The sequence below is a fragment of the Lissotriton helveticus genome, chromosome 7 (assembly GCF_964261635.1).
Source record: "Lissotriton helveticus chromosome 7, aLisHel1.1, whole genome shotgun sequence".
NCBI classification, from domain to species: domain Eukaryota; kingdom Metazoa; phylum Chordata; class Amphibia; order Caudata; family Salamandridae; genus Lissotriton; species Lissotriton helveticus.
The window spans coordinates 1,114,594,798-1,114,609,188 of NC_136068.1; the positions used below are offsets into that span (position 1 = coordinate 1,114,594,798).

The 14,391-nt window shown below is 47.5% G+C and overlaps 1 protein-coding gene across 2 annotated transcripts in view; it reads left to right on the forward strand.

The window, feature by feature from the left end:
* Positions 1 to 14,391, forward strand: part of CPSF4L (cleavage and polyadenylation specific factor 4 like) — a 228,903-nt gene that overhangs the window by 16,522 nt on the left and 197,990 nt on the right. For both annotated transcript variants that reach the window (XM_078650780.1, XM_078650782.1), the window contains exon 2: positions 11,119 to 11,169. In XM_078650780.1, the coding sequence (XP_078506906.1) occupies positions 11,119 to 11,169 (51 nt within the window). The remainder of the gene's footprint in view (positions 1 to 11,118; positions 11,170 to 14,391) is intronic.

Consider the following 14,391-nt stretch of genomic DNA (forward strand, 5'->3'; position numbering starts at 1 on the left):
GTTGTTATCTTGGCTGGGGTACCTCCGCTTGACCCTGACACTGTGGAAACCCAGTGGTCCTTAAAGAACAAAGTGATCTACTGGCTAAATGTCAACAGGCAGCTCCCTTACACCAACAGGGGTAGGGTCCTAATGGCCAGGAGAGTCCCATGGGTGGGTCGCACTTACAAATCGATACCAGGAGACTGCATCGTGGTGTCATTTGCAGACCACCATACAGCCCATCTCATCACCACATGGGATCCATATGCGACTGAACAAGCCATTGTCACTAAACCCCTTACCTTTTTTTACCCTCCAAAACAGGTAGTAGAGTGTCCTGGGGCCTGGACCATAGCCCACAATCAGAGAGGGAAGGGGCATGGGCAGGGATGGCAACCCACTAACAACTGGTGGGAAGGAGCACCCACTAGGAACAGGTTTGAATGCCTAGATCAGGTGGATTGACTGGGAATCGTCGATCTCCCACCTCGGTCGAGTGACCAAAATCACTCAATGAATGCCAGTAGTAGTGATAAATCACCACTTATTGTTAACAATCCGAACCATTTGGTGGTGGAACAACCCTGCCCTGTTCAGCGCCCCCTCTCAGTGCGGGCCACACAACATCTAGATAGGGTACATTCCCAAGTCCCGGTAGACGTAACGGGGAACGGGGGCCAAACACATCAGGAAGTTAGCGAATTAAAGCACTCACTGTTATCCTGGAATGTAGCAGGTCTGGGCAATAAGATCATGCACACACCTTGGTTGGAGACCGTGCAGAAGCATGGCATACTTTGCCTGCAAGAAACTTGGCTTGCAGAGGAAAGGCACATTATGGGGTATCGAACATTCCATTCACCCGCTGCGCCCTCTCCACAGGGCCGCAATAAAGGGGGTTTGTGCATATACACCTCGAATGTAGGGGATATAAAGGTATATAACTTCCACTCTGACCAATATTTCCAAATCCTTTCATTTAAATGGGGCACCACACAAAAGGTCATACTGGTGAATTTTTATAACAATATGCCAGTAAATGAAATGGAACTGATTTTGAATAAAATGTCAAGAAAGAGGGAGAAAGTGGAGTGGAGAAAGAGATGCTGGCGGTAGTCTGGGCGGTAGAAAAATTCAGGCAATACTTGTGGGGTGCCAAGTTTCTCGTGAAAACCGATCACAAGCCTTTAGTTCGCGTCCTGACATCAAGCGGACATGACCATGCCACACCCAGGATTGCCAAGATGACCCTACGGCTATTGGACTTTGTCTATGAAGTCGAGCACATTCCAGGGCCACAGAACAAAGTGGCCGACTTCCTAAGCAGGGCAGCTGCCATGGAAGAGGCAAAGAATGAAGAAAGGCAAGAGTGGGAAGGATACGTGGTAGCCACCATCCAGGACACTGAGGAGGTAATAAGCGCCCAGGACTGGGAAGAAGCCTACAGGGAAGACACAGACCTGGAGGCCGTAAAAGGATATGTCGTTCATGGCTGGCCAGAGAAGAGACACTTAAAGGAGGAGCGGAAGAGATACTGGGAGGTCCGAGAGGAACTGTCTTTGGCCGAAAACCCAATGTTCTTACTCCGAGGGGACAAAGTGGTACCACCCAGGAACATTTTGGAACGGTTGATGTCCTTACTGCATGAAGGGCACCAGGGCATCACAAAAATGAAAGCCTTAGCCAGACAGGCATACTGGTGGCCAGCCATCGACGCGCAGGTAGAAAGACACGTGCGCTCTTGCGAGTCTTGCGCAAAATCGGACAAGGCTCAGAGCATGTTGAGGCCACCGCTGGGAAGATTTCCAATTCCAGAGGGCCCGTGGGAGATGTTGTCAGTGGACATAATGGGACCGGTCCTGAACAAGGAGGGCACTCAAAAGTACGTGGTGGTTGCCATTGATAGGTATTCCAAGTGGCGGATTCCTTTTGGCAAAATTCACGGACATTAGCCTCACCTTCGGATTTCTGGTAACCCTGCTGCCTGCTGCCGCTGTTGCCGCTACTACTGGCCGGACCCGCTTCGCGGGTCCCGCTGCGCGGTTAGCTGCGGCCGCCACACTGCATCTTCCATCAAGGGGTTGGGCGTTCCCACTGACCGACAGGGCTGCGAGCTTGCAGCGGGGGACTCCAAGGACCAGGAGTCCCCGCGCGCCCGTCACCACCTGGGCTGCTCTCCCTGCCGGCTCCACCCCCATCCTACCTTTCTTAATCGGCGGCGGAAAACCCTGCAAGCGGATTCCTTTTGGCAAAATTCACGGACATTAGCCTCACCTTCGGATTTCTGGTAACCCTGCTGCCTGCTGCCGCTGTTGCCGCTACTACTGGCCGGACCCGCTTCGCGGGTCCCGCTGCGCGGTTAGCTGCGGCCGCCACACTGCATCTTCCATCAAGGGGTTGGGCGTTCCCACTGACCGGCAGGGCTGCGAGCTTGCAGCGGGGGACTCCAAGGACCAGGAGTCCCCGCGTGCCCGTCACCACCTGGGCTGCTCTCCCTGCCGGCTCCACCCCCTCATCCACCAATCTCATAGGCATAAAAGTGAAGTAACATCCCCGCTGCGCGGGAGCGCGCGGGAGGGCGCCGGGAGAAGCCCGGAACAAGGGCGGGACCGTTTGAGGCCGTTCGAGGACTAAGAGGACTGGCCTGGCCCACCTCCCTTGGTTCTTGCCACTGTCATCGTGCCTGGACTCTGAGATTAGTGAGTACTCTACAGAAATCATAACTGTCACACATTATGTGTACTCGGGGGAGTCGCAGTAAGACTGCGCTGGGTTTAACCAAGCCAAATGGTACCTTGGACGATTTTCTTGTAAAAACAAACTTGGCAATAGATGCGGAAATCACAAAAATGCAGAAGAGGGTTTCAATCGAGTTAGACGCTGCGCGCAGACTCTCCCAAACATTTGCTAATTCCCAAAAATCTTCCCTGGGAAACATTGCGTCTGCTGTATCCCCCCAACAGGCTTCATGCCCCCCCCCCCTTGTTGATTCTCGCCGATGTTCATCACCCCCCCCCCCTTCCTCCTCTCCACTACCATTAGACTCTTCCTTTATCTTCTCACCCATGACCTCCAAACCTAGTGAGGGCCAATTGCCTACTGAACAGGGAAACCCTACCACTTTGCCGGACATTTCTGCCCCTTCCTTTTCTGTAGCAAAAAGCAAACACCTAGATCGTCAAGGTCTGAAAAAGAAAAACAATGCAAAATTTGCTTATGCTCGCAAGAAAGCAAAAATTGCAAGGCAGCAGTTTTTCAATCACAGAAGAACTCTGCCCAACACAGGGGAGTTTAAACAAACATCACCTCCAGCTACTCAGTTAACAGGGGGTGATAGCAATCTTACTTATTTCAACTCTACTACTGCCCCCGTTTTAGAGAATCCTACCGTCCTTGGCGATAACTTAACAAGGGGAGGGCAAAATGAGCTAGGGAGGGACATTGATAAAGCGGGTGATGATGAAGACTTTCTCAAAACAGTCTGGGTTACGTTAAAACAACTATTGACACCTTTTGAACTCAGACGTCACGCATTGAGAACCACCTTCTTGAAATGGATAAAACCTTAGTATCCCTGGCCACGCTTAGCCTAAAACAGCTAGAAGCAACATATCCTCATATCACTGAGGGTGCCCCCCAGGTTAGTAATGATGGCATCCAACCTGTATCAGCCCCTAACACTGGCATCCAAACGGCTCCAGTCTCTAAGGAGGCCCCCCTTGTTCCTTTAATTTTGCCCTCACCTTTACCCCCCCCATTACCCAAACCTACTCCAATTCCTAAACCCCGGACAATTGCAAATGTCGCTGCTCATCCATTATCCAATCCACCAAAATCAGAGAAAAAACCTTCCAAAAAACACGTGCAGCCCAAATCTTTTTCTAGAGCTGACCAGAAGGCGAGCTACCCTATCACTCCCCTTTTAGAGCGTATACCTAACCCACACCAAAATCATCAGAACTTTCGCGGAGGCTATATTGACCTCCCCCCTGAGGCCGGGCCCTATGTTGTTATCTTGGCTGGGGTACCTCCGCTTGACCCTGACACTGTGGAAACCCAGTGGTCCTTAAAGAACAAAGTGATCTACTGGCTAAATGTCAACAGGCAGCTCCCTTACACCAACAGGGGTAGGGTCCTAATGGCCAGGAGAGTCCCATGGGTGGGTCGCACTTACAAATCGATACCAGGAGACTGCATCGTGGTGTCATTTGCAGACCACCATACAGCCCATCTCATCACCACATGGGATCCATATGCGACTGAACAAGCCATTGTCACTAAACCCCTTACCTTTTTTTACCCTCCAAAACAGGTAGTAGAGTGTCCTGGGGCCTGGACCATAGCCCACAATCAGAGAGGGAAGGGGCATGGGCAGGGATGGCAACCCACTAACAACTGGTGGGAAGGAGCACCCACTAGGAACAGGTTTGAATGCCTAGATCAGGTGGATTGACTGGGAATCGTCGATCTCCCACCTCGGTCGAGTGACCAAAATCACTCAATGAATGCCAGTAGTAGTGATAAATCACCACTTATTGTTAACAATCCGAACCATTTGGTGGTGGAACAACCCTGCCCTGTTCAGCGCCCCCTCTCAGTGCGGGCCACACAACATCTAGATAGGGTACATTCCCAAGTCCCGGTAGACGTAACGGGGAACGGGGGCCAAACACATCAGGAAGTTAGCGAATTAAAGCACTCACTGTTATCCTGGAATGTAGCAGGTCTGGGCAATAAGATCATGCACACACCTTGGTTGGAGACCGTGCAGAAGCATGGCATACTTTGCCTGCAAGAAACTTGGCTTGCAGAGGAAAGGCACATTATGGGGTATCGAACATTCCATTCACCCGCTGCGCCCTCTCCACAGGGCCGCAATAAAGGGGGTTTGTGCATATACACCTCGAATGTAGGGGATATAAAGGTATATAACTTCCACTCTGACCAATATTTCCAAATCCTTTCATTTAAATGGGGCACCACACAAAAGGTCATACTGGTGAATTTTTATAACAATATGCCAGTAAATGAAATGGAACTGATTTTGAATAAAATGTCAAACCACATCCATAAAGTGAGAGATCAAAACATGGGAGACCATACAGTTCTCTGGGTGGGAGACTTTAATTGTGCCATCTGCCCATTTTCTGAGTTAGGTTTGTGCGGCCTTACAGATCATGAGGAGGATGGCCCTTTCCACTTCTCACACACCAATCTGGGGTCTCTCCTTAACAGTATTATATTCTCTTTTGATCTTACCTTCATTAATCAGGCATGCTCCCCCCCAGTTCCCTTTGCCCCAACATATAATGGAAGAGGCTGTGAAACTACAATCGACTTTGCACTGATATCCCCCACTAAACCCAATTTCATAACTTTTTGGGAGATAGGGGATGACCCAATGAGCGATCATTACCCTATTACCTTTGGGGTTAGGCTCTCAGAGGAGAAAGCAAAGGAATCTAGCGGTCCACTTTATCCACTAGAGGTCACCTTAACAAAGATAAACGGCTATGTGATAAAGTGGGAGAAATTGAACCCCACAATCTTCTTTCACAACTTCATATCATCTTGCTTTGCAGACATATTTGTCTGTTTAGAAGAAGATATTGATCCTAAGGCGATTATGGCATCTTTCGCTAATATCCAGCTGTACACAAGAGTCACAAAAAGAATGGGAAACACGCATGCGGGTGGTTTGACTCTAGGTGTACAGCTGCCCTAAAGAATTTGAAGAAAGCTTTAAATACCATTCCGAAAAACAGGGTTTAAATTTCCCAGGCCAGACGAGAGTATAAGAGGGAAATTAATCATCGGAAAGCAACTATGAAAAGGGAGGCCTGGGAAGCTTTGGGGGAAGCTGCCAGGAATAAGGACACTAACCTCTTCTGGAAAGTTATAAGATCAGTATACAACACAAAAGATACTGACAATTGCATAGATGTAGCAATCACGGCAGAGCTCTGGGTAGAACACTATGGCAAACTTTACACCAACAGCCAGGGAGACACCCAGAATCAACAAAAGGTAATCTCATCCTTGAATAAATCAACTCAGGATTATCAGTTAAGTGACCCCCCAGTATCCCCATACCCAATTGATCTGGTCTTTACCACCGTAGAAGTTGAAAATGCAATCAGGGAAAGCCCTACAGGGAAAGCCCCTGGCCCCGACCACACACCAGTGGATCTCTATAAAACAAATCTGGAATTCTGGGCTCCCCTGTTAACTAACGTTTTAAATATGGGAAACAAATGCGGCTTAATTAACACCTGGTCAGACGCAATTGTAGTGCCCATTTTTAAAAAGGGAAATAGGGACGATCCTGCTTGCTACCGTCCTATATCGTTACTGGACGGCCTCATGAAAATCGCAGGAAGGATCGTCCTTAAGAGAATTCAGCACTGGGAGACAGAAAAAAAGGTAATCTCGGAACTCCAATATGGCTTCCGAAAGGGATTGGGTACCCAGGAACAATGTTTAAACCTGTCCTTATTGATTTCCAAATATACTGAGGCCAAAAAAGGGGACCTGTTTGTCACATTTGTTGACCTTAGCTCAGCATTTGATTGTGTGGATCATCTGCAGCTCTGGTCAACATTGGAACTTATTGGGGTGGACCCTATCATCGTCGTATTCATAAAAGAACTGTACAGAGATGCCGGTGCCAGAGTGAGGTTCGGGATTCAGGGGCAATGTACTCAGAAATTTGCCATAAATAGAGGGGTTAGGCAAGGCTGCATACTGGCGCCCCTTCTATTTAGCTTTTATATTAACTCTATTGTAGAGCATTTAATAAATCTGCCAAGTGACTACCCAGCCGTCAATGGTAGGCCTGTACCCATCCTATTATATGCCGACGACGCGGCAATTATGTCTAGGACTAAGCTAGGGTTGCAGAGAGCGGTAAGTGAATTCTCATCCTACATGGGGAAAAGAAATCTGAAAGTGAACATCTCCAAAACTTTTTCCATGCCATGCACCCAAAAAAACAAAAGGCCACAATGTTCGATATATCTTGACGAGCAAAGAATTGAGAGTCTAGACACTTTTTGTTATTTGGGTGTTGTTTTTGAGAGGAAAGGAGCTTGGAAACATGCAGTATCTGCTAGGAAGCTTGCTTTTACCCGTGCTATTGGGGCCCTGAGAACTTTTGCAGCTAAAATTGGGGGTAAACCAACTGCCGAGATGTTACAGATCTACCAAGCCAAGTGTGTAGCGACAGTCACTTATGGAGCAGGCCTATGGGGCTTTGAAAATGTGTCCTCACTCCAAATTTGTGAGAATCTTTTTATTCGCTATTTACTAGGTGTGAGTAAATTTACTTCAACTTTTATTACCCATATTGAGACTGGCCTCAAATACCTTAGCGACACTATAAAGCTATCACCGTGTTTGCTTTGGCACAAAATCTGGACCACTATGGAATGCCAATTTAATAGAGAACTCATCACGGATTGTATGAACCTGGATGCTGCATCCAAAATCAAATGGCTACGACACGTCCGGCTGATGTTCTCTAAAATTGGACATCCTGAATACTATGATGACCCAGAGTCTCTAGAACATTTGTCTAGGCCAGCTCTCAAAAAACTTTTAATCACACACCTGGAAAGCGTTAGATGGGACACTGAGAAACTCAAAAATACCACCCTGAGTTACCAAAAAATTACCCCCATTGAAGGTTTACAATTGTATCTCAGGACTGAAACTGCACCTTATCCTCGTATGCTTCTTACCAGGCTGCGTTTAGGCACTTTCTTCCGTATGGTCACTCTTCCAAAACAAAATGATTGGATTTCGCCGAACCTAATTTGCCCATGCGATGATCATTCACCACAAAGTAATATTCATATTATGTTTTTCTGTAATCTGTATTCTGCCCCAAGGAAATTGTTCCTCTTACCTCTGCTTAAACGCTGGGGCATAAGAACATGTAAAAATGCGTATTTGAAGTTACTCTTGTTAGATGAGGTGTATGTCATCTTTGTTGTTTCTCGCTTTTTAATGTCAGTAATGAAATACAGAAATTCTTTGATGTAAGCCTTACATGTTTAAATTTTACTAGACGCTTTAACATGAGGCCTCCGGTCATATCTTCATCATTGACTTTTTACATATGGAAAACTGTTTTATAGATTCTTTATAAACTTCTCGATGGGGAAAACTTTTTAAATTTGTTGTGTAAAATGTACTTGTATGCTTTTATGATTTCTGCAGATAAATCGAATAAAGCTAAATTTGATACTTTGATACTTTGATACTATTCCAAGTGGCCCGAACTACAAGTCTTGGAACGAGTGGATACTGAGGCAGTGATAAAGTTTTTGCGTACCACATTTGTCAGCGAAGGCATCCCGAGGATCATCACATGCGACAATGGACCCCAGTTCACGTCAGAAAAGTGGACTGCCTTCACCAACAGAAACGGAATTGAAGTGAAACACACCCCGATCTACCACCCGGCGGGAAATGGCCAGGTGGAACGCTTTAATCGAGTGATTATGGGCACCATTCAGGCCGCCATTGAGGATGGTAAGGATTGGGAAATGGAGCTGGAGAAGATGATTTGGGCATACCGTATCACACCGGGTAGCACAGGCTACAGCCCCTTCAAGATCTTAAGAGGCAGGGAGGCCTTCACCAAAGACAATGCAGCATGGAGGAAGTTGATTGTCCAGAGTAAGTGGTCACCGGCGGTGGTCAGGAAAAATTTGGAGAGAGCCCAGGAAGTCTACACGGCACACTACAACAGAAGACGGAACACTCAAAGTGCAGAACTTGATAAAGGTGATTGGGTGAGGGTGAAGCTAGCCATCATGAAGAAGAAAGGAGAGAGCAAGTTCTCACCTCCCCTCAAGGTGGTGGAGCCCTATGCTAGATCAGCTCTCCTGAGCGATGGTAAGATTTGGTCCATGGACAGAATGGCCAAATGCAGCAAGATACTGAAGTGGGAAGATGAGGCGGAAGAAGAAACAGAGAATGTCATAGAGGATGGAGAAAGTGTAGGTGGAGAAAGACAAGGAGAGTATGTGAACGGAACGGAAGGACAAACGGCAGGTGAAGAAAGAGTGAGTAGAGAGACCACGGAAGGAAGGAGCAGAGGCGAAGAAGAGAGTGAGAAGATGGCAAAGGACGGGAAAGCGGAAGGTGCGAGAGAGAGAAAGGAACAAGAGACTACAGGAGGAGAGAGAACGAGTGAGAGAAGAGAAACTCGAGCAGGACGGAGAATTAAGGTACCGGAGAGATTCAAGGACTATGAGATGGACTGGAAGTAAGACTTTTGTAAATTTGTTTATTGTGATTAAAGGGGGGAGATGTGGTAGCGCTCTAGTTGTTCCAAGGCGGAACAGGAAGTGACCACGGAGGAAGTGGAAGGCGGCCATATTGTTTCCCTGGCGCCGACCGCTAGGTAAGCCAGCCCCGGCGCTCCTGAATAAAGTATATGTACAAACTCATAACGGCGTTTGTACTCCTTTACACTCGCGGCCGTGAAGAAGTGTGAAACAGCAGGGTTGTTAATTAGGGGGGAGGAGAAGTGAGCACTGGGGAAGCAACAGATGGCTTAGAGGGCCCGAAAGTGCAAGCAATTCTTCTGCGACATATTATTCTAAATTCTTAACATCGCTGTATTGAGAGAAGGCAGGGGCTGGAGAGTGAGGGGGTGGGTTGCCCATATGGAGTGGGAGGGGGGTGGGCTGCCTGCTGGGAGATGCGAGGATGCGAGTCACGGAGTCACGGGGCCTGCGGCCATAAGGGGAGGAGAACTGGCTGATAGGCAGAAGCTCAAGGCAAGGCTCAGGCAAGCTCGTGCACGCCTCGTGCACTGTCCAAAATCCTCCTTGAGGACAGCCAATCAGCTGCCTGAAGCGAGCCTTTGGGGAGAGAAGCAGATCAGCGACTACAGGGCTCTCCCCTGTGTTCTATTTCTGCGAAATAGAAGAGGGACGAGCCCTAACGATGGCAATGTTGATACAGTGCATGGGTATAATGCACTTCAAAATATTGAGAAGTGCAAAAAGTGGTGAATGGCGCGCTTGAATTAATCTCAGCCACTGATAATTAATAGGATTTATTCTACTTCCTAGTTTTTAGCTTTGTGTCATTTCAGACATGGACCAATTTTATCGGGCGTTGTTGGCTATTCCACAACGCTCTTGCCCAGCGCCTCACAGGCTTGCCGCATTGCTAGATGTTGTACCACTCAACACCAGCAAGAATCTATAGGCTGCTACCAGATCCCCTTTAGTGGGAATAAGAGCTCAACAGGCCTATCTCTTACTAAAACAGCAAATCCTTTTTCTTGTAGAAGTACAATTCTAAGGAATTTAAAATCTATTGTACATACGTACCTAGCAGGCCTTGCATATTTTTTGTGAAAAACATTTGTTAACATGAATCCGTTTAAGGGTGGATTGTTGCTAGTCTGTATGAAAGTTCTCAGGGACGGATTTGGTTGCATGGATCTCAAACTCTGCTGGCCCCCTGTGACAAACGGTGGATATAGAATATTTGCTCTGTGAGAATCCATGTTAGGCCCTCCTTCCCACCAGTGCCACTGCTCCTTCTGCACTAGTGACTGCTATGCTATTGCATGAATAGAAAAGACTTGATTCATAATAACTGTTAGACAACAGCATGGGCTGTTATTATTGTAAGCTGAATTTCATCATGTATTGGATGCCCCTAGCCAGGTGTCAAATGCCTCTGTTGCTTCTTATGTACTCGGCTCATGTTTGCTGTTATCTCATGTCCATTACATCAATATCTGTATGCATCACAATAATGTACAAACTATGCAACTGTCGGACGTTGAATCTTTTTCTTCTCCCGTCTCAATTTCTCTGTTTGGCTTTTTATTCTAAAAAAACGAATAACGTTTATTGAACAAAAGAAACAACTAAAATATAAACCTCCTATTTTTAATGTTTGGATATGCTTGCATGTGCTTAGTGTATGTGGGTGATTGATAGTGTTCTAGGTGAGCTAGCCATGCGCTGCTCGTGCAAGTAGGAGAATGCAGATGGGCAAGTTTTAGCACCGAATCCGCAGCAGTATCTCTCTGGGGTGTTTCGATAGTTTATCTAATTGCAGAGCAGTAAAACCGAGTGTAAGATCATGTTTTTGTGCTTTCAGAATCTGGAGCTGCTGTCTGCAGCTATTTCACCAAAGGACTGTGCAAAAAAGGTGAGTATTATTTTTCACTTGTGTTAGTTCTCAGTATGTTCAAAAGACTAGTGGTGAGGTATGCTGCCTGAAGTAAAATACAGGAAACACTTTGCGAATGTTTGGAAATGTAGTTTTAATCGTTCATAATCACAAAATATGCACAGATTAAAGGGTTAAAAGAAATTCGTGAACTGAGGAGGTAATGATGTACCAATGATTGTATTTTAGTGGGCAGGTGTAATACATAAAGATCATTCCTATCGGACACCTTTAGGGTATTACTAAGAGGAAATCAGAACCAGATGATTGGAAGAATATTTATTGGTAAATTATAATGTATGTTTTTTACGGTTAGAACTTTTTTTCACAGTAGTGCCACAAGCAATTGCTTACAGCGACATCTGTTTTGTTGGGCCATTACCTCTACGTCCCTCGTCCTCGACCCAGTCATCACTCATGAGGTATTCCACAGACAGGAAACAAAACAGGAAACGTTTTTAGGCTCCACCCCCCCCCTCCTGCCAGGTGCTATATCATACCTAACCACCAGAAGCACATCCTGTTTTGTTTCCTGTCGGTGGATTACTTGATGGAAGACGCTGGGGTGAGTGCCGGGCACTTACCTGCTTCATTAGTCCTGTGGATCCTCTGGTGGGCTTTGGGAGTCTCCCATGGACCGTCGTGGGATTCCTTGGAGTGGGGCTGCTGGGCTTCCCTGTCTCCTCCTGGGCTTGGGAGACCTGTGCTGCTTGGCTCCGCTGGTCTTCCTATTTTCTCTGCTGCCCTGGTTTTCTGACTGTGCTGGAGGTGTCCTGATGTCAGTCCTGCTGCACGACGGGGTCTTTGACAGCGGTGTCCTGGTACCAGTCCTGGTGTCGGCGTGCATGTAGGAGTGTGGGGTGGTGTGCTCTTGGGCGTGCTCCTCCCCGTTTGTTTCCCCGCTCACTCTGCTGCCTCGCCGTGGTGTGGGGACCCTGATGTCGGCTCCTCTGTGTGTGCTGGGGTTGCTCGCTTCTGTGGGCAGCTTCGGCGACGCCATTGTCAGCCGCTTCCTCTCTCCTCCGGTTGCGCACATGCGCAGTGTTCGGAACGGTGCTCCCAGGCATTCGTTTGGGTCTCGGTGCTTTGGACGGACGCCTGGTGGGCTCCGGGCGCGCCAGTCTTTGAGGCTGTGTATGCTATGTCAGGGAGTTCGGGGAGTCATTGCTATGCACCCAGCCTCGAAGTACGAGGGGAGTTGTGTTTTGGGCCTGGGTTGGCTGATTGGCCGGTTTCGCGTTGGTCCTGCCTCTCCCCTTTCACGGCTTGGTTTTCGGCCTCGCTGGTGATTGGCTGAAAACAGGGCTTACCTCCTTGGTTGTTGCATTGGTCGTTTCATACTTTGCCAGCCTATGCTGTTGTTTCTCCATGGGGGGCTAATTGGTTGGGTGTGCCCTATTTATATGCCCTCTGGGGGGTGGTGTTTCTTTGTAGTGTTCCTGCTTCTTGGTTACTGTTACTTTGTACCTGTGTGAGTTATGGGCAAGCTCAGGAAAACAAAGGAGAGAGTAAGGGATTGTGCCCACTTCAAATGGGCGAGAAATACTCCTGTTCCCCTGGACAAGGATATGAAAAAACACAAGAAGGAGTATATTCCGACGTGGAGGTCATTCAAAATTGGAAAATTAATCCATTTTTTATAATAAACCCCTCACTCACCACCTAGTGGTGACATGCTTCATCATCGGGGTCCACCCTGGTGGCCTAGCGTCACCAGGGTGTGCTACGACACCTGTAGTGCAGTGGAGCAGGTTTGTGAAGTGTAAGTGCAAAAAAAGGGTGATGTTAAAAATTGTCCTGGTTTAGCTTTGAAAAATGAGTTTTATTAAAAAGTAACTGGACAATATTAAAATAAAGTGCGAGATACTGGAAGGGGGGGAATTACGGCCTACGTATCTCTATATGTGTTGGTGATATACTTCCCACCCTCCCTCCCTGTCCAGGCCTTTGTTGCTTGGTGTGTCAGGATGTGCTTCTGGTGGTTAAGTATGATATAGCACCAGGCAGGAGGGGGGGGTGGAGCCTAAAAGCGTTTCCTGTTTTTTTTCCTGTCTGTGGAATACCTAATGAGTGATGACTGGGTCGAGGATGAGTAGGACTAAGAGTAATGGGGATTACCCAAAGTAATCATAGCAATTACCTTGGTGTCGTGCTATATCCTGTATTGTTCGGTCCCACCTGGTAGATTTTGTAAGCTCCAACCAAGACACTTTGATACCTTTCATATATACAGTGTTGTATGCAGTGAGTAGTCCAGTCATGTTCAACTTCTGTTTTGTTACAGGTTATTGAACAATACTTCTTGGTCAGCATATATTTTCGCAGAAGCTTACTGCTTCTGTTCTTCCTAAAAGACTTTACATACAGGGTCCTCTCTATTTTTGCCCATATTTTAACTGCTTCGCTCATAAACCGTGCATGTTGCAGAGAATGGATTTTTCCCTTCTCTGCATTGTTAGGATACGTTTTAAGAAAAACGTGGAGCTTAAGAAAAACAAGGCAGTCAAGCACACGTTTATTAGCTGCACTGTTCAAACAAGATGGCCTGCTTTCTAGACCCTGAAGTTGTACCATACACACTAGAATTTCAAATGTATAAACGGGGACCATGTTAACATATAACCAGGCCAGTATTGTATGTAACATTAATAGTACATATAGCTATCTCTCTGGAGCTCTTATTTATCTCTCAAGTTGTATCCACCTTCAGTCGCGGCCAGCATGGCTCACGGGTGGCGTGGGCGGGCGCGGGGTGGGGGGGATGGCCGAGTGGTCGCGAGAGAAGATGGGATCACGCGGGGAAGGGTTGGGGGTGTTAAATAATACAGTTTTTTTTAAACGTACCTTTCCCAGGGCTTGCGTTTTCTCAGCTCCAGCTCGGCTGCAGCTTTCCTGCCTCCGCAGTAACAGGAAGGAGGCAGCCTCCCTCCCCTAAGCCAATCACAATGCTGCAATGGCAGCGTTGTGATTGGTTGGGACGCCGACCACGTAGGCGTCTATTGGAAGTTCATTTTCTCCATGTAGGCAGGAGCCTACATGGAGACCAGGGAGAGAGGGCATGACTGAGAGGGCCAACCAAACATTGAGTGCCCGCAGCATTAGGCAAGCCACACCTCTTCTGCCCTCGAGCAGACAGGCCCGACCCCCAACCAAACCCTTCTGCTTTCTCACAGTGCAAGAAAGCAGGGGCGAGATTCTCCT